The sequence below is a fragment of the Branchiostoma floridae genome, chromosome 7, assembly GCF_000003815.2.
Source record: "Branchiostoma floridae strain S238N-H82 chromosome 7, Bfl_VNyyK, whole genome shotgun sequence".
NCBI classification, from domain to species: Eukaryota; Metazoa; Chordata; class Leptocardii; order Amphioxiformes; family Branchiostomatidae; genus Branchiostoma; species Branchiostoma floridae.
This window is the reverse complement of record NC_049985.1, coordinates 19,089,085-19,111,572: the sequence shown is the minus strand read 5'-3', so window position 1 is coordinate 19,111,572 and position 22,488 is coordinate 19,089,085. Positions and strand designations below refer to the sequence as shown.

Genomic DNA, 22,488 nt, shown 5'->3' with positions numbered 1-22,488 from the left:
AGTTCCGAATCGGCTAACGCTAACTATGGCGCCAAGGGCAGAAATTTATTCATGTTTAAAAAAAAATTGCCGGCGGTAACAGAGAAACTAGAAATATAATTTAAAGCATTTGATGTTTAATAACACCAGAAGGGTGTTCATTTTGTAAAAAAAACGCATTAGTTTATTGCATAATGCTGTTATTGTTAAATAAATGATTTGATTTTGGTGCCCAAAGCACTATAAATTCTACTAAATGCTTTAAGTGTCCTCACAGTTAACATAGTAATGTTTGGGACTAAAAATGTTTTATAAATTTAAAGCATGTCAGAAAGTATTGTCATTCCCAGCAAAGCAACGTCATGAAATATTTTGGTGTACTAAACTACTTACAATACTGACAATTACGCTTCAGACGCCATTAAAAAATCAATAGGGGCTCCAGGAGCAACCTCCATGGAGGAGCTCCACAGAGCTCCTCCATGGAGGCTGCTCGTGCAGCCCTCCAGCTACACGGAGCGAGCTCTAAGCACATCATCATCATCCGGGCGCACTCATGAATGCAAACACTTGGTTCTCGTCCCCCTTAATGAATTTTTTAGAATCACATGGAGGAGCTTCTCTAGTAGAGGACAAACAAACGGGGACGGGCTGAACTAGCACCTTCAACAGATTGTTGGTGGGGCTCTATAGAGATATTGTGAATGACAAACATACACAGAATGGAGAGCAGAGCATTTGGTTCGAGACCACTAGACCTTTATCTAGCTACATGGACGGTGACCGCCCTATGATGGACAGCATGGCTAAGTGTTCCAGGTACCTTCCTTTTAACTGCGTGTAGTAAAGACGAAGCGAAGTGGTAGTACTTCGGTACGGTGGAAATGACGACAAACGCTCACGGGTTACCGTGGTCGAGAAACGGACTTTATTCCACACTATCGCATCCTCTATCTCAACTCAACTGATCTGAATTGCTATACCCTCTGATCTGCCCGCCATTTATTTCCTAGCTTGTGCTGATATAATCAGACCGTGTCTTTGACAGGTGTATAAAATGCAACACGGTGTATTCCGCATCACCCAAGGTACAAGCCCGACCACGGGAAGGATCGCCCGAAGACTGGAAAGTGATCCGACCCGCGGGAGGCCTTGGACGGAAGGTGATGCGGAATAGACCGTATTGTATTGTATTTATGTCACACCCACCTAAGAAAACACATGTTTCGATGCGAAATGCACCAGAAGTAGAGAAAATGTTGTGTCCTCGAACAAATGATTGTAACATCAGTAATTCTAACGTCCGGATACAGTATTCAAATTTTCAACCGTGCAGTATTCGGCCCGTTCGAAATAGTTCCATTTACTCGAGGAAACCCGTGTGATACAACGGACAACTCGTGTGATACGGAATGTTATCACACGGTCCGGGACACCCGTATTAAACGTTTTCTCGGCCCAGGTATGACATAAAATTAGTTATGTCACGAGCTTTATTAGTAATATTCCCTTTGTTCTCCCTTATCTCCTTTCCCATGGGGATTTGCGCAGCAAAATACAAGATGTTTTCAGTTTCTGTGGATTTCTAAGAAAGCTTAATCTATAGCAATAAGAAGCCTCCAGGCACACCTTACACTTCTCCAGCTCTTAACTGATATTTCTACAAATCTTTCTGTAAGGATGTCGAATACATGATACGTTGACTAGTGTTTTTTTTTAGTTCACATGTGGTCAACATGCGCTCTTTCAAAAACGCATAAGAAAACATTCTGTCAAACGTGCAATACACATCCTATTATCATCGCACATCCACGTACAGAATTTTATCTAGATCTTCTTGTGGTATATTTAAATTGCGTCGTCATACCATATTTCAAAATACAAAATTACACATTTTTTACCATCATAGGGCATATGTAAGACATAAGCATGTTTAATTCGTTGTCTACTACGTGCTCATGCGGATGTATGTTATAGGGATACCACTGGCTCACGGTCATGTCCCACACATCCAAGATGGCGACGTTCAAACTTCCCAGAATGTTCCTCATTTCCTGGTTTAATTGGTCCGCCAGCCAGTCAGACATCTGAACGACTTCCCTGTAGTGACGATGGTTCCGTGTGTTGCACGTCTTGACGATCACCGTTGTTTTAGGATATTTCTTGTGAAGTTGTTCTATTGCGGACCTGAGTTCGTACATTCGGAAGGTGTAAACGTGGGTAGGTTCGGCTGTGAAGTGTGAACACAGGCTCAGCACAAGCACAACATTCTCACCGCCGATCATCTTCATGATGTCGTTAGAAACACCAGAATCAGTCAAGTTTTTAAACTTAAACCAAGCTGATACTTGGATAGGAACAGTGTGGAACTTGAATGTGACCTGAATTTGTCTTCTGTTGTTAGTGTAGGGCCTGAAATATGGGTCCCCGGGCCCTGGATGCATTATTTTTAATTCTCCAAGGCGTTGAATCCATTGCCGCAAAGTAGAGTCACCTCTAAAATGTACTGTTCGATTAGTCAAACATTTTGTGATTTCCCTCGAACTGAATTGTCGAACTTTACAGGACAACGAGTGCCATGTGCCACGGAGCCAGAAACCCTGATATTCGGAATGCTGCAAACGAGGATGGCAAAACGGCAGTGGTCGCTTTACAGTCGTGTTTTCTGTTGGGAAAATAAAATGTTAGAGGTAAGGTTAGTCCTTCTATTTCTGTTTAGGCCGCACTAACTTAATTTTATTGATTTTCGCCTGTTCTACAGAAGAAAAAATGAGGCAACATATCACCCCATATTAATCAGAATTTCGTGTTTAGAGTCCATTCCAAGACACCATGCGGATGTTTGTTACCATTGTTTAGAATTGATTTTAAAGTTTTGAAATTATATGTCTGGGACATTTGATGCTTTAGAAATATTTTTAACACTGTTTCAACTTCATAAATATTTCCCTGCTCCTGTAAAACTTTGGAAACATTCATGGTGTGGTATTGGATACTTCTAATGGTTTCTAGATAATGATAACAGCATTCTACCATTATTTACCAGTTTCTACCATTTTTTTGTAAATGATTCAGTGGGCTGGGAAGATAGCAATTCACACATATTTGCAAAGTATGGTTGGGTGCGATGCAACAATGGCCCACAACAAAGGATCCACCAATGCCCAGCAGTGAAATCTAAAAATGTACAAATGCAACAAAGGGCTTACTTTTATGGGGGCAATAAACTAATCTTACCATTTGGCAAAGTTTACAAATATTTGTAAATATTTGTAAATGTGAAATAATCACACTGAGGCTTCACAATTATTCTAAATAAAGATATTTTTGTACAGTTACTTTCAAAATGTTTGTAAAATATTCAAAGGAATTCAAATAGATGAGTATTTTCTTAGTCAATTTTTTAAAAATAATTTAATTATTGTGGCTCAGATATTCTTTTATTCAAAATAATTCAGACTAATTATAAATATCACCTAAAAACCCTCATGGTGTCTTGGAATGGACTCTAGGCCACAGCAAGTAAATTTTATGGATGACAATGTCATCCTCTTCAGACTGCAGAAATAGTGAGAAAAAACAAGATGGGTACTAAAACAAGACTGCTACATTTTTTTAATAGACACCATAAATGCTGTAACAAGAATTGAAATGACAAAATCTGGTATTACAGCCAACATTCCTGTATCCAAGAGATGTACTGGTGTGGTAAACGTGACAATAGTATGGTAGACTGGTTTCACTAACAACTATTTGGTAACTACATTCATAGCTTCCATATTGGTGCCACTTTTACATCTATCCAACAAGTGCAATAAATATACTACAACACAACATATTTGCTAATTTTGGTAACTTTTCGTCATGTCAAACAGCAACAAAGAAGAAAAACGTTTTTTCAAAAATCAGGCAAAAAATTAACGATAATTAATGGAGGCATCACAAGTTCTGCCCAAAATTGATTTAATGGCACTTTTCCGGCATTTTCAGACAAAATGTATTTTTGGGGCTTCTGTGCCCAGATTTTTTTATCCAAATGACCTGCAATTTTCGTGGAGTTACCTAAAACATATGGTGACATTAATTCATTCGCGCTTTTTCATAATTCATGATTAATATTACGATTTTATGGCCATTTTTAATAGACAAAAATGTACATTTTTGCTCCTGTGCCCTGGTAATTAAACCAAATGACCTGAAATTTGTTTGCATGTAGTGTGTTAATATTTTCTAATGTTACAGTTGTATTTTTGCATACAATTACACAGAATACCTATATATAGAATAACTAACCGTTAACGTCGGAAACGATGATTGGTCCTTTCGTGTCAGCAGTTAAATTCATCCGAAAGAACGGCCTGAGGAGATACATAAATTATACAATTTTAGAACAAAACATCTTGAATTCAATATATATATATATATATATATATATATATATATATATATATATATATATATATATATTGAATCTATATGATGGTGCATGTAAATGCCGCAAAGATCTTATGGCAAAAATTGCATTCATTCAACAAAGCATTCATATAACAGGTCAAGAGGATATGTAAATGCATTGCGTTTCAGACGACAACAGCGATGCCTCAGTGCATGTGCAATGTGAACCTGCCAGAAACGAGAAATGTGATAGATTGTGACCGAGAAGTCGGCTAAATATCACTCGTTTGTGTACAAAACAATAATCACTTGTTCGGTATCAGTGACTTTTCAACCTTTTTAACCGGATAAATCATACCGTTCAAAAAGCCGACGCTCAGCAGAATTTAATAGCTTGTCCACTGTGTCCTTAAGAGATGTACACTTCGTGATGCTGTCACAGGATGTTCCCTTTGGTTTTGCGCAAAACCAATTCCGGCTTGTGTTTTTTACTGAGAAGTCGCACTGACTTGACAAATCGAGAGATCGGTTTGCAAGGAGAGTACAGTTGGCCCTAACGTCTTCTGGCTTACTTTTAAACACACAAGACCAAGTTCTCTTGTTGGGAACCTCTCTGAGTTCCCTCAGAAGTTGTACCGCTTCGCTCGGGTGGACGAGTTGTACTTCTAGCGTCACCTTCCCTGGGAAGCTGAGAAGAAAGCTAACGGTGTACAGACCATTTCCGTGGTCCTGTACCCTACCCGTTGTACTGGCTTTTTTAACTTTGTCACGTAAAACCGCTGTAAAGTAGTCACCGCCATACATCTTTCGTCGTTTGTTGCCGTCCCTTGCTATGACCTCAAGAACAAGAGTGTCCCCCACGTGATACTTGGCTTTTGATCTGATGATTTTGACAGAGGTGTACTTTAGGTGGGTGACCCAGTCTAGGTTGATTCTCTTATTCGAAGAGCGCCATGTTCCTCCTGACGTCACAGTGATGACCTGTCAAGGAAACGTTAAGTTATTCATCAGTAAAAATCAAAGTCGGCGCCACCTTGTGGCTTGCGCGATCCTCCTTCTACAAATTCTTGAAGAAAGGATCACTTTTGTTAAGAAAAAGGGCGTTCAAAGCTGCAGCACTTTTCGACAAACCATAGTGCTACACAATAGTAACTGGTACAACATATGGTATCAAAATGGCGGCGCCAGCTAGCTTACGGTGGTAGGTTGTCCTCAATTTTGCTGTTTTTTTTAGACTAAGTGTTCTTCATGTTATGTTATGTTATGTAATGTAATAGACAACCTAGCTCCCGTACCAACTCTTGCTACTTGGATTATATTGCATTTGTATTCCTTTTATGTATTCAGTGTACCTTTCAATGTAGCTTTCTGAGTTAATAGTGTACACAAATCAGAATCTGAATGCTACACAAAATGGACCAACCAAACGAAAACAAGATGAATGTAACAATGCTTTAAAGACATCCAATGAAAAATGTATTATAATTTTATTTTTACCTTGGCCTTTAATTTTGGTTCAGAAAATGCAAGTGACGAGAGTTGAAATCCCATCTTGAGATGCCTACCTGTGAATTTAAGAGCAACAACAAAAATCTGTCAAGTTTGCAACTAGAGTTTGCAACCTTATACATTCGCCAACATCTATTCATAATCATTCTACCACTTTGAAGTTAAACATACCTTATTATTACTTTTGGTACAAAATTTCTATCAAACTTTGTGTTATTTAAAAAATAACAGGGCAAAATATTGATTTAAATTGTTTTTATTATCCTCTAGCACAGTTTATAATTATATAATCTGCTAATCATTATCTAGTCTATCAATTAATAAGTTAAGCTTAGCTTTTCTTTCTCCTGAATACTTAGTTACTGAAAAAAATATTTTAGAAACAACGAAAAGCAAGCACTCTTTAGTATAATCAATTACTCTCCAAAACTAGTAGCATTCAGTTGTAAATATCTACTTTACATGCTTAGGTATGTATAAATGCACCAACCATAATAATCAGAAATGCTACTGTCGCTAGAATAAAAGCCACTGCCAGGACACGTTTCAGCACCTGCCACCACGTTAACGCCGTCATCATCACATTAGACGTACCCTGAAGTTAGAATAAATAAAGCTCCACCCTGGAGGCATCGCCAAAATCAATATCAAAGTGTAATAGAACTAGAAAACACAAAACATGGACACGTGCAGGTTAGATATATAAGAAATACCTACACAGTTCCAATTTTGCCTACAACTAAGATGCATATGCAGATGGTATTTCGAGCCCTGACATGGTCCAGAATTTGACCTTGGCCATACCATTTCTATTGAATGCAGGCCGAATTTCCTTTTCATTTCAATAAATCATTACTGCAAAAGGATGAATAAATAATCTTTGTTATAAATAAGTAATAACGCATGGTAATGGCACATTGTTTACTCAAGATTGGACCCTCTAGGTATGGAAGTTTGACAAAATGTTATAATATGCACAAGAAAAATGGCTATCTATCCCAATATTATTGATATGTAAGGGCTTCCACACGAAATGTGCAAACAGCCCAGGTTAACTTGCGGAAAACCTTTGATCGTTGTGAAGACAAGCGCATTAATGAAACTCTCCGTATCTTTGAACATCCGGCGTTGCTAAGTAATATAAAAAATGCCTGGGACTTAGTGAAAACACTAGCAGGAAAGAAATCAAGAAATGCTGTGCACATCAAAGGAGAAGATCGACTAAAACTCTGGGAGAATCATTTTAAAAACCTTCTTAATGTGAATACTAATTCCTCCCCTGACAGCGAACCAATTCATAAAGTGTTCGAGGTTTTCACTGAGATTAAAAGTGGCGAGTTTTCTCAAGAGGAGGTAGTTATGGCATCCATGCAATTAAAAAACGGGAAAGCTCCCGGCATGGATGGTCTCCCACCTGAGTTTTGGAAGTTACCAAACATGACAAAAATCCTTTTACTTTTCTGCAACTCAACATACAATGGATATCGCCCAAAAGAATGGGGTATGTCTGGTATCATCCCCATCCCCAAGAAAGGGGACTTGCGACAGCCAGACAACTATAGAGGTATTTCTTTGTCTCAAATCGCATCCAAAATTTATAACCGCTGTTTACTTAATAGAATTCGTCCTGTCATAGACCAAGTGTTGCGTCCAAATCAAAATGGCTTCCGTCAAGGTAGATCAACCACCTCTCACATTCTAGCACTTAGGCGCATTGTTGAGGAGTTGAAAAACTTTGACAAAGAAGCGGTGCTCGTGTTTATCGACTTCCGCAAAGCATTCGACTCCATAAATCGCTTCAAAATGTTCCAAATACTGGAAGCTTACGGGATTCCGCCGGATGTCGTAAGTGCTGTTCGTGCCATGTATGAGGACACCACTGCTGTGGTAATCACTCCTGAGGGGGAAACTGATGCATTCAGCATCAATACAGGCGTCCTTCATGGTGACCCATTGGCACCCTTTCTCTTCATTATATGTCTCGATTATGCATTGCGGTCTTCGATATCTGACTCGGAGGGACTAACACTCCGACGCAGACGAAGCCGACGTCACCCGGCCGAAACCCTACCTGATTTAGATTTTGCCGATGACATTGCTTTGTTGGAAGATTCGATAGAACTCGCACAAAATCTTCTTACTAAGGTGGAAGTTGCCTGCCAAAGAATAGGGTTATACCTCAATGCTTCCAAGACAAAGGTTATGCACTTAAATCCAACAACTCCTAGTTTACTTTTAACATCTGATGGCAGCTCCATAGAGCGGGTTTCCGACTTCAAATACTTAGGTGGTTTCACCGATAGTCTTCACGATATGAATGTTAGGATAGCCTTGGCATGGAGTGCCCTTCACTCATTGCACAGAGTTTGGAAATCCCCCATCAGAAAACAAACCAAGACAAAACTCTTTCAGACATGTATTGAAACAATTCTGTTGTACGGATCTGAATCTTGGCTTATGTCTAAGACACATTCCCAAAAACTCAATGGCACATATACAAGGATGCTTCGTCTAGTCTATAACTGTCCATGGTGGAAACATACTACAGTAGTATAGTAGCGACACGCTGACTATCATTATTCAGGTGGAGCAAGGTGGAGCAGGTCAGAGGTCAGATATGATGTATTCAGGCGCAGGTCAGAGGTCAAATATGATGTATTCAGGCGCAGGTCAGATATGATGTATTCAGGCGCAGGTCAGAGATCACATATAATTTATTCAGGAGCAGGTCAGGGGTCAGATATCATATATTCAGGCGGAGCAAGGTAACTATGACAACCCCACCCCACCCCAAATGAACCTCCCCCTCCCCAATCGTGAATGACATGTCCTTATTTGGCCTGGTTAAGTCTACTGAGATGAGTCTTTAATGGATGCGCTGAAAGCACAAACAACAGACGTCTTTCGTCAGTTACTATATCACAAAGCCCCAGACTTGTTTCCTGAATACAGACACCCCAGTTCGGTGGCGTACGTAAAAGTAGTACAATGGGTGGATGCGATCTCGGCGGAAGAGGAATACGGAAAGATTATCGACAGCTTCATGGACAACGTACCCAACGCGAGGGATGGGCTGAAAACGGTGCTCGAAAAAGTACTGCAAGAGAGACGATTAAACTGGGGTCGACTCGTTACCGCAATGGCTTTTGCCGTGGACGTGTGTATGCACGAACAGTATGAAGGAAGTACCGACGCCATCTCGACCGAGTTAGCAACGTTGATTTGCGACTATGCGGGTAACTGGTTGTTACGCCAACGTGGATGGGACGGATGGTTTGACCGTCGGCGGCACGACAAGTACCCGTCGGTTGTACAGTGTCTCTGTTGGCTTCTCACTGCACACGTTTGCATCATCGTGCAATGAACATGCCGGAGCATGCCCGAGCATGTTAAAACACGCCCACGCACGGTACGCTGGTTGGCCAAAGTTGATTTACATAATTGCATGAGATAATGAGCTGCACGCTAATTGGTTGGGGCAGGACAAGAGGTCCTCATAAAGGCAGACCCGCCGCGATCTAGCGCACCTACGGATCTCTGCCGCTTCGCTGACGACCAAGAACCCGACGAGCCATGGACGACTCACTGATTTATCCGCAAGATCTCCAATATTGGAGGACACTGCCCGCCTACACCGGGCTCTCTAAACCTCCACAGGCGGACGCAGCGACGAAGACATCACCCCGTCACGACGGAGCCCGGACGCCGCCAACTGGAGACGTACCAGACACTTGGCCCGCGACCAACCCAGCACCGACCGTTAAACGACCCCGAAAGTCGGAGGTTATCAACGACGGAGTTGAAACCAGGTTCTCTATTGGCGAAGACGTATTTGTTACTGTCGGCTGTTTCAAGGGGATGCCGCTAGTGAATGTGCGGATGTTCTATCGACCTTGTCCCGGGAAAGACGTGTGGAAGCCCGGTAAACAAGGGCTGGCTCTAGCCCCAGAGCAATGGCTCGCTCTCAAACGCAACATGAGCAGCGTGTCGTCAGTTCTCCTGGCTTGCGGATTTTCAGCCAAGCACACATTATACAACGGAAACGGGAGCACGTTCCTACCCAGCCGATTCGACCTGGGAAACCAACGATATGCCGTCGTGTAGCTGTTCAGAGGGAAAGCGGTCGTGAGTCTACGAGAGTTTTTCAGACCGAAAGCGGATCAAGACAAACTCCTCCCGAGCAAGAAAGGGCTCAACCTATCAGCGCAGCAGTGGGATGCCCTGGAGGAACAGGCAGACAAGATCGATGCCGTCCTGAAAACCGTCCTCGAGCAGAAATCGCTGACCAGCAAAGTCCTGAAAAAATCGCGAACCAGTGATTTGTCATACAAATAAACTTCCTGTGGTACAAACATGAGCAAAGATCTCATTGAAGTCTGTGTGTGTCATTTTATTGCTATAGTAGGTTCGTTAAATAAGCGTGTGTGTGAGAGAGAGAGGCGCATGTGCATAAAAGAGGTGCATCTGTATAAAAGGGCTAGCGTTCTAACTAAACAGTCAGTCTCAGAGTTGGAGAGGCACAAACAACACGCATGGGTTGTCTTCCCGACATCGCGTTCTTGGGCGAGCTCTTTTGTGAGATAGTGGACCGCGTTCATTGCGCGTGCATGTGTATGGGAGGCCGAATATTTATGTTCTTTCGTGGTTTGGGATGGTTTCCAAGAATCCCGAAAGGAGGAGGAGAAGGAAGGCGGGAGGGGGAAGCAAGCCCTACCCCACCAATACTGCCGAGGAATGGCACGACGTCCTCCACAGGGTTTACTACGACCCTAGACATCCTGCAGGGTACGGTGGAGTGGGACGGCTCCATCGAGCCGTGCGAGACAAGTACGGAGTCACCCGAAAACAAGTAGAAGCGTGGTTGCGTTCTCAAGACACACACACTTTACACAAGCCCATCAGACGACGTTTTCAAAGGAATCGAGTGATAACCGGAGGAATACACGACCAGTGGCAGGCTGATCTCGCCGATATGTCATCCCTCTCTCGGCATAATGACGGGTATCGCTATCTCCTGACCTGCATAGACGTATTTTCTAAATACGCGTGGGTCGTTCCCATCAAAGACAAGACGGGCCCCACCTTGGCGAAAGCCTTTCAAACCATCCTAGCCGAAGACGACCAAAAGCCCAGGTGCCTGCAAACGGATCAAGGTACAGAGTTTCTCAATCGACACGTCCAGTCTCTATTGAAGAAGGAGGGGATCAAATTCTTTACGACGTTTAGTGTGGAAACCAAAGCCAGTGTGGTGGAAAGGTTCAATCGTACGCTGAAGACGAGAATGTGGAAATATTTCACCGCAAAGAACACGCACCGATACATCGACGTCCTGAGCGATCTGGTGTGGTCCTACAACCGCTCCTACCACCGCAGCATCAAAATGGCTCCCATCGAAGTGAACGAGAAGAACGAGGGGCTCGTGTGGCATACCCTGTACGGAGATGATGACATCTCGAAACCCCGGAAAGGGAGAAAACAACCGCCGTCGTTTAAATTTCGAGTCGGAGATTCGGTTCGAATCAGCAAATCTAAACTGCGCCTGGAAAAGGGCTATACGCCCAATTGGACCACAGAGATCTTCGTCGTCTCTGAACAAATTGCCCGCCGTCCTCCCGTTTATCGCGTGAAAGATTACGACGGGGAAGTTTTGAGAGGGACGTTTTACGAGAAGGAGTTGCAGAAAGTGATGAAAAAAGACGACGACGTCTATCAAGTAGAGGACATCCTGGACACGAGAAGGCGAGGCAAAAAGAAGGAGTTTTTTGTGAAATGGAAAGGATATCCGGCGCGGCCAAGTTTAATAGCTGGGTGAGAGAAGAGGACATGGTTCCCATATGATAAATACCGACGCACGCCCGCACAAAGGGCATTGCTCAGACGTACCTCGCCATGGCCAATTCGTTTTACGTCACTCTCCCCAGCGACGGAAGTATGGACGTCTTTCAAGAAAACACGGTCACGAATTATCGGACCAAACTGGCTCAGCCCGTAGAACTGTCGGGAGAGTGGGAGGTGGGTCTCGTCGAGATACAATATCCTCACAGCTGGCTGAACGTTCGGGAAGGCGAAAACACCTTGGTGTATTACATGGTGGACGAAAAAGATGAAGGGAGTGGTCGGGAATACGAGATCGTCAAAATCTCCGCGGGGCACTACAAGGACGTTTTGCAACTCTTGAAAAGTCTGAACGAAGCCGCTTCCATACGTTACCCTAGCCTCTTCAAGCAACACGACATGTTTGCTTATGACAGCATCACGAAAAGAGTGACCATGGTCCTGCCTCCCATGGCGCAAAATTCGACGACAATGAAGACTTATTTGACGGGGCCATTGGCCGAAAAACTGGGATGGGGAGTAAAAGGCGCCATATACGGTAGTTGGGTACAGGCACCACGGCCAGCCGACCCCAACCTGGGTTTTCACTCCCTGTACGTGTACGGGGATGTCATGCAGCATCGTCCGGTGGGTGGACAGAAGGTTCCTCTGCTGAGAATCGTCAAAATCGAGGGACAAGACGGGGACATCGTCGATCACCCTATCCTCACGCCTCACTACATTCCCCTGGCCAGGAAACGATTCGAGACGATTGAAATCGATATAAGGAACGACCTCGGCGAACCCGTGCCATTTGTGCAAGGGCAAGTGATCGTAACACTTCACTTCAGACAGAGGCGGTCTTCCTACTTTTCCTAGATATGACCGGACAGCGAGGAGGACAGTTGCCGGTGTATTACGGACGGTCTATGCAGCGTGGTTACGGGTTGGGAGGGATTTTTCGCGGTTTGCTCAGATCCGCCGTACCCCTACTGAAACGAGGGGCCCAAAATGTGGGAAGACAGGCTCTAAGGAGCGGTATGGATTTAGCTCATGATGTCTTAAATGGTCAAGGGGTCAAACGCGCTGCCAAACGTAGAGCCGGCGAGTTTGGACAACGTCTGATGTCTGGGCAGAAAAGAGCCAGGGTGCGTGCACCGCCTGCACCGGTGGGGCAAATCAAAGGACGAGGGGCGGGCAGAGGAAAGAAGCCATTAAAACGTGGAACGAGACCGCGTGCAGTCAGTCGCAAGAGAGTCGGTGCACAGCGCGGACGTACCTCTCCCGATATCTTCAGCTAGTCACGATCTAAACGATATGGCCCACATTCATCCCCTGTCGTGTTCCTGCACCAAATCAGAATTGGATCTGTTTGAGGTACCGCCAACTCAGACGACCATAACGGACGGTAGATGGGTAGAGTATCATCCGGTGGCCAGTCGACGTCTCGCCGAGTCTTCCCCGATAGAATTTGACATTCCTGGAGCGGGGGAAGAGTTTACGGACCTTTCCCAGACGAAATTGTACGTGAAAGCCAAGATCGTTCTTCCTAACGGTAACGACCTGCCGGACAACGCCAAGGTAGGCCCGGTAAACCTGTTTCTTCAATCGCTCTTCTCGCAAGTCACGGTTACGGTCGCTGGCAAGGACATAACGGATTCCACTAATTGCTATCCATATCGTGCTTACCTGGAGACGCTGCTAAACTTTGGGTCTGAAGCAAAGCAATCGCAGCTGACATCCGAACTTTTCTATCAAGACACGCCGGGACGACTTCACTTGGTCGACCCCTACCCAACAGATCAGGGCGCAGTGGCAAACGAGGGATTGGTGAAGCATGCCAACATGACCCGCAACAGTCGCGAAGTGGACCTCATAGGACCCCTACACGTCGATCTGTTTCATCAAGATCGCTTTTTGCTCAGCAAAGTCGACGTTAAAATCAAGCTGCACCGATCGAAACATCAATTCTGTCTCATGTCGCCTGGGGATCAGTTCAAAATTGTCATCACGGAGGCCGCCGTCTTTATGAGAAAAGTCAACCTGTTACCCACCTATCAGCTGTCCATCGAAAGTCAACTCAACAAGCAGACGGCCAAGTGTGCCCTTAAGAGAGTTCAGTTAAAACCTTTTACAATTCCGCGTGGTAACCATTCAGTGTCGAGCGACAATCTGTTCCTGGGACAGGTCCCCAAACGCGTGGCGATCGCTCTGGTGGACAACGCAGCATTTCAGGGGTCGTTCGGTACCAACCCCTTTAACTTTCAACACTTTAACTTGAACTACATCAGTCTCTGCGTCAATGGGCAGGAGGTGCCTCACAAAGCGCTGACACCCAACTTTGCCGAGGGACAGTTCGTCAGATCCTACATGAACTTGTTTGGAACGACAGGCAAGCAAGGACAAGACAGCGGGAACCTGATCGCGAGAAGCGACTACGACAAGGGCTTCACGGTGTGGTGTTACGATCTAAGTCCTGACCTCTGCGGCCTCGGTGGGGACCATTTTAACATAATCAGACAGGGAAACCTTCGCCTGGAGCCTCATTTTGCACAGGCTTTAGATCAAACGGTGGTGGCGGTGGTCCTCGCTGAGTTCGACAATCTCCTGGAGATTGACAGGCAGAGAAACATCAGCTTTGACTACAGCAACTAGAGATGGACACGAGACAGATGTACGCCGTCTTACGGAGCGACAAGAACACGGCACCTCACCTCCGCGGAGTCTTTGCTTCAGATCGGCTTCCGAGGCGTGTACCGGTCTACCCAAGCGCTTACGTCGTTAATACTGACCCAAGCAATAAGCCCGGGCAACATTGGCTGGCTATATATTTCGACGGGGAAGGACGGGGCGAATTCTTTGATTCTTATGGCCGTGCCCCTAGTCTGTATCCCCGCCCTATACTAAGATTATTGCGGCGAAATACGCGCCTTCCGTGGATTCGTAACAAGCGCCAGATACAAGCTAGACTGTCTACCACTTGTGGGCAGCACTGCCTGTTCTACCTCTTGCACAGATGCAGAAATATTCCGATGACTAGCATAATAGATATGTTTAGCAGTGACTTAGAACTGAACGATGTATCCGTAGCAGAGTTTATAGAGCGGCATTTTGATATAGACGCTCCCGTGGTCGACCTTGAGCTCGTCATGCGACAGATAGCGAGAACCCTAGAAGACTTTGATCGAGCGTTTAACGATTAACGTATGCATGGTTAATCGTCTGCGTCGCTGCGTCCGCCTGTGGAGGTTTGGAGAGCCCGGCGTACGCGGGTAGTGTCCTCCAATATTGGAGATCTTTCGGATAAATCACTGAGTCGTCCATGGCTCGTCGGGTTCTTGGTCGTCAGCGAGGCGGCGGAGATCCGTAGGTGCGCTAGATCGCGGCGGGTCTGCCTTTATGAGGACCTCTTGCCCTGCCCCAACCAATTAGCGTGCAGCTCATCCACTCATGCATTTATGTAAATCAACCTTGCACCGAGAGTTGGCCAACCAGCGTACCGTGCGTGGGCGTGTTTTAACATGCTACATGTTCGGGCGTGTTCAGTGCAAAATCTACGTCACGATGATGCAAACGTGAGCAGTGAGAAGCCAACAGAGACACTGTACAAACGATGGATACTTGTCGTGCCGGCGACGGTCAAGCCATCCGTCCCATCCACGTTGGTGTAACAACCAGTTTCCCGCATAGTCGCAAATCAACGTTGCTAACTCGGTGGAGCTGGCGTCGGTACTTCCTTCATACCGTTCGGGCAAGTTAACAAACACGTCCACGGCGAAAGACATTGCGATAACGAGTCGACCCCAGTTTAATCGTTCCTCTTGCAGTACTTTTTGGAGCACCGTTTTCAGCCCATCTCTCGCGTTGGGCACGTTGTCCATGAAATTGTCAATAATCTTTTGATATTCCTCTTCCGCCGAGATCGCATCCACCCATTGTACTACTTTTACGTACTCCACCGAATTGGGGCGTCGTCGGTGTTGGGGAAACAAGCCTGGGGCTTTGTGATATAGTAACTGGCGAAAGAGGTCTGTTGTTTGTGCTTTCAGCGCATCCATGAAAGACTGATCTCAGTAGACTTAACCAGGCCAAATAAGGGCATGTCTTTCACGATTCGAGAGGGAGAGAGGGCGTGGCGGTTGTCATAGTTGCATGAATATAAAATATCTGACCCCTGACCTGCTCGACCTGAATACATTATATCTGACCTCTGACCTGCGCCTGAATACATAATATGTGACTTCTGACCTCTGACCCGCCCTGACTAAATAATATCTGACCTTTGACCTGCTCCACTAGGCAGGCGATGACCTTTGACCTGCGCCTGCTTGCGCCTGAATAATGATAGTCAGCGTGTTGACTATATACTACTCTTTTTGGTGCCGAGTGAGATTGCGTTTTTGGGTAAAGACTTTTCCGCACGTTTCACAAGTAAACGCCATGGCTATTTGACGGTAGTGTTGATCATTGCTGGGTTCTGAAAGAACATACAAAGCTTTGTTTAAAACACTGAATTTGTAATATACTCCAGTGCTTTTGTTAGAGCGACGCACACTCATCAGTATTCCATGACAAACAAAGAAATGGCTTCTGTGCTCTTTTGTAAACGAACAATCGTTGTTGTCGGTGGGTAATACTTGTTTTGGTAGCGGAGAAAACATTCCGTAAAAAATCTGTGACACACGTACTGTTACGTTTCAAAGTTGGTAATGACATAGGTAGCATTCGACATAACATATAGCGTATCACATAATCTAGGGCGTATTTTTTTTACAAAAAGAAATTTACTACAAACATGACACAACAACAACAGCAAGAGTTTTCGTAACGTTCTCACACGAATCCCCTAGTGTCAAACATAACACGATACTCCACACGAAAGCTAAACAAAAATGACCTGGTACAACCTTTGCAACAGTTTTTTTTTTTTTCAAAACACGTTTTGATGCAGAGAAAATACAGTAACATATATTCTAGTTTTACCCGGGTTGCAAACAACTTTTGCCTGTTTGAGCGATTCTTCATTCCTTGCTTTGGTCAAACAATAAATTCTGGTTAGAGGGACAAAACTTCACAACCCCGGGCCCTTCTCTCTTGAGACAGTGCCCCAAACTAAAGCGACATGTTAAAACAACGGACAGAAAAGCCGTTTTCCAATACTAGTCTATACGTCCAACAAAGTTGCGTCCACCTAATCGAGTTCTTTGGTCAATATACAAACACCAACACAACCCTCAAAGCATGTATCGGCCTAAAGACTGTTAGCCTCTTTCGGTCTATGGTTGCAAGAGGAAAGACTTAAAAGAAAACATGATGACAGACTTACCGGGCGATGGCTGTCCAGCTTGCGGAGGTGGCCGGCGCAGAAGAGAGATATCAGTAGAGCCGAGACGTCCTCGCAGTTCCCACGCCGATGGTCAACTAAATTTCGCCCTGGCTCTTAGAGTTTTATAGAGATCTAGAACAATAGGTGGTGTCAGGGGTTTCCCCCACATCCCGGAAAATATGCACGGCGTCTGGGACGAAGCACGAAGACAAAAGGCACAATTATGAGGGTATTGTTTTCGGCGTGGGAACAGATTTTATATTCATTGTCGGCCCTTTCAGCAACTGATGAGTTGGTACCCCCGTAGGGATGTGTACGTGTAACCATGGTGATATCATAACAGAGTTGGTGGGAAAGAAGGCACAATTATCAGGGCATTGTTTTCGGCGTGGGAATAGATCTGTTCGGCCCTTTCAACAACTGATGAGTTGGTACCCCCATAGGGATGTGTACGTGTAACCATGGTGATATCATAACAGAGTTGGTGGGAAAGACCTTAAGTCATCAATCAGTGCCGTCCTCAGAAGGATAAACGCCGCGACCACACTTAAGACCAGACCACGATCAAAGACGGTTCCCGAATTGAAACAAAAGACGTAAACTAGGCATTGTTTATGGCGTGAGAAGCAACCAACGGTCGGTGGAAATATGCACTCGATGATACCGCAGGGATATGAACTAAAAGGGATGCGGATAAAAAGGATAATCATAACGCTACCGACAAAAGGATAATTCAGAACAACACCATACCTATCGCAATACCTGACTCCGGAGCTACTCCGGGGCAAGACGTATAGCGACTCCAAAGCAATGATTCAATGCATGTATGTGCATGGCATATGTTCACACGTGATACTTACCTATACGTTCAAATAGGTTCATTAGTATGTGACATATAACGATGAAGCCGCCCGGATTATGCGACCCCTCCAGGCTGACCTTTGTTTCACCCCGACTTGAGCTAAGAAATTACGAATCCCCCTAAACTCTGTATATCTGGACCAATCAGAGCACCGACTCGTCTGAAGCAAATGTAAATATGCAAATACATGGTGACAGACCAGATAAAAGGTCTTCCTTTTTTTGCTAACAGGTCCGCCGCAAGATGCTTCCAGCGCAGTCACCGAAGCCTAAGCAGTCCGTACTGAAGGTCTCTGTAGACCGAGAGATGCAGTGTGAGCCCCTACTGCGTGAAAACCCCAGACGCTTCGTCATTTTTCCCGTCCAGTACCGCGACATCTGGCGCATGTACAAGAAGGCCGTAGCATCATTCTGGACAACGGAGGAAGTAGATCTCTCTAAGGACTTGGAGCATTGGGAGAGTCTGAATGACAACGAAAAATACTTCATCAAACACGTCCTGGCGTTTTTTGCAGCTAGTGACGGTATCGTGAATGAAAATCTGGTAGAGAGATTCACCAAAGAGGTGCAGGTGACTGAGGTAAGGTGCTTCTATGGCTTCCAGATTGCCATTGAGAACATTCATTCTGAAATGTACAGTCTCTTAATCGACACCTACGTGAAGGATCCGCATGAGAGAGAGCATCTGTTCAGTGCCATTGAGACCATACCTTGTGTAAAGAAGAAGGCTGACTGGGCCCTTAGATGGAGTGGAGACGAGAAAAGCACTTTTGGGGATCGTGTGGTTGCGTTTGCCGCTGTGGAAGGGATATTTTTCTCCGGGGCCTTCGCAGCAATTTTCTGGTTGAGGAAAAGAGGGCTCATGCCGGGGCTAACTTTCTCTAATGAGCTGATCAGTAGAGACGAGGGTCTGCACACCGACTTTGCCTGTCTTATGGTCAGCTATCTGATCAATAAGCCCAGTGAGGAGCGCATTTACCAGATTATCGACGATGCTGTTAAGATTGAGCAAGAGTTCCTGACGGAAGCTCTTCCCGTGAAGCTGATTGGGATGAATCAAGACCTGATGAAACAGTACATCGAGTTTGTCGCAGATAGACTGCTGGGGGAACTCATGTGCAGTAAGCTTTACAACAGCGAGAACCCCTTTGACTTCATGGAGAACATTTCTCTGGAGGGAAAGACCAACTTCTTTGAGAAGAGGGTGGGGGAGTACCAGAAGATGGGCGTGATGTCCTCCTCTGAACAGCAAAAGTTCACGCTGGATGCTGACTTTTGAAAGTAGAGAATAAAAGAATAGAAAAATCAAACGGTCATTGTCATCTTTATTTTATGCGATAGAGACTTAGAACCAGGCCAAATAAGGGCATGTCTTTCACAATTGGGGAGGGGGAGGTTCATTTGGGGTGGGGTGGGGTTGTCATAGTTACCTTGCTCCGCCTGAATATATGATATCTGACCCCTGACCTGCGCCGCCTGAATAAATTATATGTGATCTCTGACCTGCGCCTGAATACATCATATCTGACCTCTGACCTGCGCCTGAATACATCATATTTGACCTCTGACCTGCGCCTGAATACATCATATCTGACCTCTGACCTGCTCCACCTTGCTCCACCTGAATAATGATAGTCAGCGTGTCGCTACTATACTACTACTTACTACAAACAAACAATTGTACGGACCACTACCAAAAGTCTCTACAAAAGTGAAACAGCGACGGCTGTGCCTTGCGGGTCAAGTGGCACGAGCCAACGAACCAGCTGGTAGATTATTGTTGTGGTCCCCCGACACTAAGAGAAGAGTCGGTCGTCCAAGCTCAACTCTCAAGAAGCTCATTGAGGAAGAAACAGGTCTGGAGGGGAAAGGTCTTCTTACGGCGATGAAGGACAGGCAATTCTGGAAGGCCAACTTCGTTTGCATCACCTCTCAAGAGGATGACAAATGAATGAATGAATGAATGAATGAAGGGTATCAACACAAACATACACATCAAGGTTTCGATACTGAATCAACTAACTGCACGTGACGTTGTCTTGGGCAACGGGTCTGTTGCCCAACGTCAACGATATCCCCCCTCCCCACTTGGTGTTCGCAACATACTCCATATATGGCGACAGTTTTTCGACATTTTCCTATCAGTGCTTTTTGTTGCTTTTTGGTGGTTTTGTGTCTACAAAATTTGTTACCTCAATAACCAAAAGCCATGGAAGAAAACAAACGTATTTTGATTTAACTGAAAGCTACATGTTTTTTTTTTAGTGCACGGATATTATGAAGGCTACGGTAGTATGACAATAACATAGTGTCAAAAATATCACTCCTAGAATCTCCATTTTCGTCAATTTTCCAATGGTATTTCATCGTGATTTTTAGTGCACAATTACCTTCTGTTTAATAATCAGTACATTTTGTTAACGTACTTAAGCAATCAGAGCACCACATTTGGGACACGAAATTGAAGAGCCGAAGTGGTAAGACAAAAACATTGTCAAGGTTTTACACCTTCGCTAAAATATAAAAATACGCGACAAGAACCTCTGTTTTCTTTATCTAATCTTGGGTGCTTTTAAGTGCTTTGACAGTTTTTGTGTGAACACATATCTTATGTTCGATAAGAAGCAGCCATTTCACGAAAACACCGTATTTTATTCAACCAGAGCGCCACATATTGAGCTGCGTATAACATATGCCAATCTACCACAACGTAGTTATTATAACATAAGAGAAACCTGTCCAAGATTACTTCAAATTTGAACGTTCCAAGACTGTCAGACACACCTGAATATTTCCTGATCTACTAGAGTCCATAGAAACTTAAGAATGTCGATATTCACTTACCTAACACTCCTTACTGATTCCGTAGGTCTCATGGACTTGGGCGGAAAACAAATCAATTTCAAGTTGATAGAGTGATGTATGCGTATTGTACTGCATAACGTAAGGTTGTCAAGAATCTAATTAATATTCATGAGCACGCACCGCCAGTACAGGTGTTCTATGAACATTATTGTATAGACCCATTTTTTACTTTGTGCAATAATCATTGATATACATTGTACCAAGTACAAATGTCATGCAATACAGTTCATTATCATATTATTATGAAGATAGGTCCGGTCGTGAGAATCGGTCCGGGTACCATATTTGGAGTGGCGACGCAAAAAGTGGACATGGCCTAAAAACTACGAAGGCCCATACGTATACGTACAATGTGCACAAGGTGCATCTAACTCTTCACCATTAGCGATGATCACGGAATCCAACTGTCTGCATAAAAATGAGATTGCATATAGCTTACAAATATAAAATAATAAAACGAGGTCTTTACATAGATCACTGAAATGTAAGACTGTGAGGGTGACCACTTCTGAAAGTACTTGCATTGCAATGTCGAGACTCAGGTAGACATGCCCGAGTTAATAAAAGTCAATATCGTCTCCTAGATCACTCATATGGAAGACTGTGAGGGCGGACCGATTCTCACGGCGGACCAAACATCATAGAAGGGCCGTGAGAATCCCATAGTTTCCATAGAAATTTGCCAATGTCGAAATTCACTTACCTAAAACTCATTGCTACTTCCGATTAGTGATGTGTGGTATCAATGGTTGAAATATTATAAACACAGCGCTCATCTGCTATAAATATTCATGGGAGGCTACTCTTCTACGTACTACCCTTTGTAAGACAGATGTAGTCCGCAAGATGGCCTAATGTCCATGCAAATGTGAGAATCGGGCCATGGCACATGCGTGTTACGCCTGTTTTGCAACAGATAGTACTATTTTCAGTATTCAACTTTTTAGAAGTTTCGCCTGCTCGAACCTTTAAAAAGTCCGGATCCCTCCAACAACCTGGAATTCAAAGGACTAAGTAGGTAGGTAGGTATGTTATACCCCTATAAAATTTGGAGAAAATCGATCAGACGACGATTCTGCAGCAATCGCCTGAGCTTCACTTATAATAATAAATTTATTGCACAACAATTGTACAAGGTACAAAGTATGGCTTATATGTGGCAGGGACGGTCTTTATGTGAAAATATACCTTTGTCGATCTTAAATATGGCCGATTTTTCATCAATACGCCCGAAGATCGTGGATAATGTGACAGGGGTATTGTGCTACTAGAAACGAGAAAAGAATTGCTACAGAAGCAGGCTAGCCGTTAGAGCCACAGACAGCGCACAATTTGGTTTCAAATTGGTTTTGATTAGGATCTCCGGGTGAATGATACTCATTTTCAATTGAGTAAAGTGAGGAAAGTCGTGTAAAGTGCCTTACCCAAGGGCACAAGATCGGTAACACGACAGGTTCCGAAATCGGGACCTTTTGGGCCTGAGCCCAACGCGCTGCCGATTGCGCCACGCAAAAGTGTCGAGTTGCGTTACAGATGGTACATGAATGAACCGGTGTCACAGCGATCTCGCACCCTCCCCCCCCTCCCCCGTGATCTCGCCCTCCCCGGCTACTGATCTTGCCCCCCCCCCCCAAATGGGTTTACTTGACATTTTAGAAGTTTATTGATATTAATCACAAAATGCAGTTTCAGAATGATATTAGTAGACGGGTTTGATACATCCATTGATAACTCTATCC

General features: G+C 44.4%; 4 protein-coding genes across 5 annotated transcripts; 3 read left to right on the top strand and 1 right to left on the bottom strand.

Moving 5' to 3' along the window:
* Positions 1-884: 884 nt before the first annotated feature.
* On the bottom strand, positions 885-17,252 carry LOC118419606 (NXPE family member 3-like). 2 transcript variants are annotated; one of them, XM_035826068.1, is made up of 6 exons: positions 17,024-17,252; positions 6,374-6,506; positions 5,872-5,939; positions 4,733-5,355; positions 4,273-4,337; positions 885-2,644 (listed from the first exon to the last, which is right to left on the bottom strand). In XM_035826068.1, the coding sequence occupies exons 3-6, from the start codon at positions 5,923-5,925 to the stop codon at positions 1,866-1,868; spliced, it is 1,521 nt and encodes a 506-aa protein (XP_035681961.1). In that variant the 5' UTR covers positions 5,926-5,939; positions 6,374-6,506; positions 17,024-17,252; the 3' UTR covers positions 885-1,865. The 2 variants fall into 2 exon arrangements, with proteins under 2 accessions (XP_035681961.1, XP_035681962.1); XM_035826069.1 differs by lacking the exon at positions 17,024-17,252 and having other exon boundaries at positions 5,177-5,355; positions 6,374-6,455.
* LOC118420139 lies at positions 10,535-11,695 on the top strand. The gene has a single exon (XM_035826846.1). It carries the CDS (start codon positions 10,535-10,537, stop codon positions 11,693-11,695), a length of 1,161 nt encoding a protein of 386 aa, XP_035682739.1.
* On the top strand, positions 13,015-15,134 carry LOC118420138 (uncharacterized protein F54H12.2-like). The gene has a single exon (XM_035826845.1). It carries the CDS (start codon positions 13,015-13,017, stop codon positions 14,350-14,352), a length of 1,338 nt encoding a protein of 445 aa, XP_035682738.1. The 3' UTR covers positions 14,353-15,134.
* An 811-nt stretch (positions 17,253-18,063) lies between the features above and the next one.
* LOC118419607 (ribonucleoside-diphosphate reductase small chain-like) lies at positions 18,064-19,265 on the top strand. Its single transcript, XM_035826070.1, has one exon. The coding sequence runs from the start codon at positions 18,129-18,131 to the stop codon at positions 19,161-19,163; it is 1,035 nt and encodes a 344-aa protein (XP_035681963.1). The 5' UTR covers positions 18,064-18,128; the 3' UTR covers positions 19,164-19,265.
* The last annotated feature ends 3,223 nt before the right edge of the window (positions 19,266-22,488 follow it).

Excerpts from the sequence above, each read along its gene's own strand:
- LOC118419606 (XM_035826068.1), bottom strand. The coding sequence starts at position 5,925 with ATGGGATTTCAACTCTCGTCACTTGCATTTTCTGAACCAAAATTAAAG. Across the intron at positions 5,356-5,871 it reads AACCAAAATTAAAGGCCAAG|GTCATCACTGTGACGTCAGG; the intron begins GTAAAAATAAAA and ends TTTCCTTGACAG. Across the intron at positions 2,645-4,272 it reads CATCGTTTCCGACGTTAACG|AAAACACGACTGTAAAGCGA; the intron begins GTTAGTTATTCT and ends TTTTCCCAACAG.
- LOC118420139 (XM_035826846.1), top strand. The coding sequence starts at position 10,535 with ATGGTTTCCAAGAATCCCGAAAGGAGGAGGAGAAGGAAGGCGGGAGGG.
- LOC118420138 (XM_035826845.1), top strand. The coding sequence starts at position 13,015 with ATGGCCCACATTCATCCCCTGTCGTGTTCCTGCACCAAATCAGAATTG.
- LOC118419607 (XM_035826070.1), top strand. The coding sequence starts at position 18,129 with ATGCTTCCAGCGCAGTCACCGAAGCCTAAGCAGTCCGTACTGAAGGTC.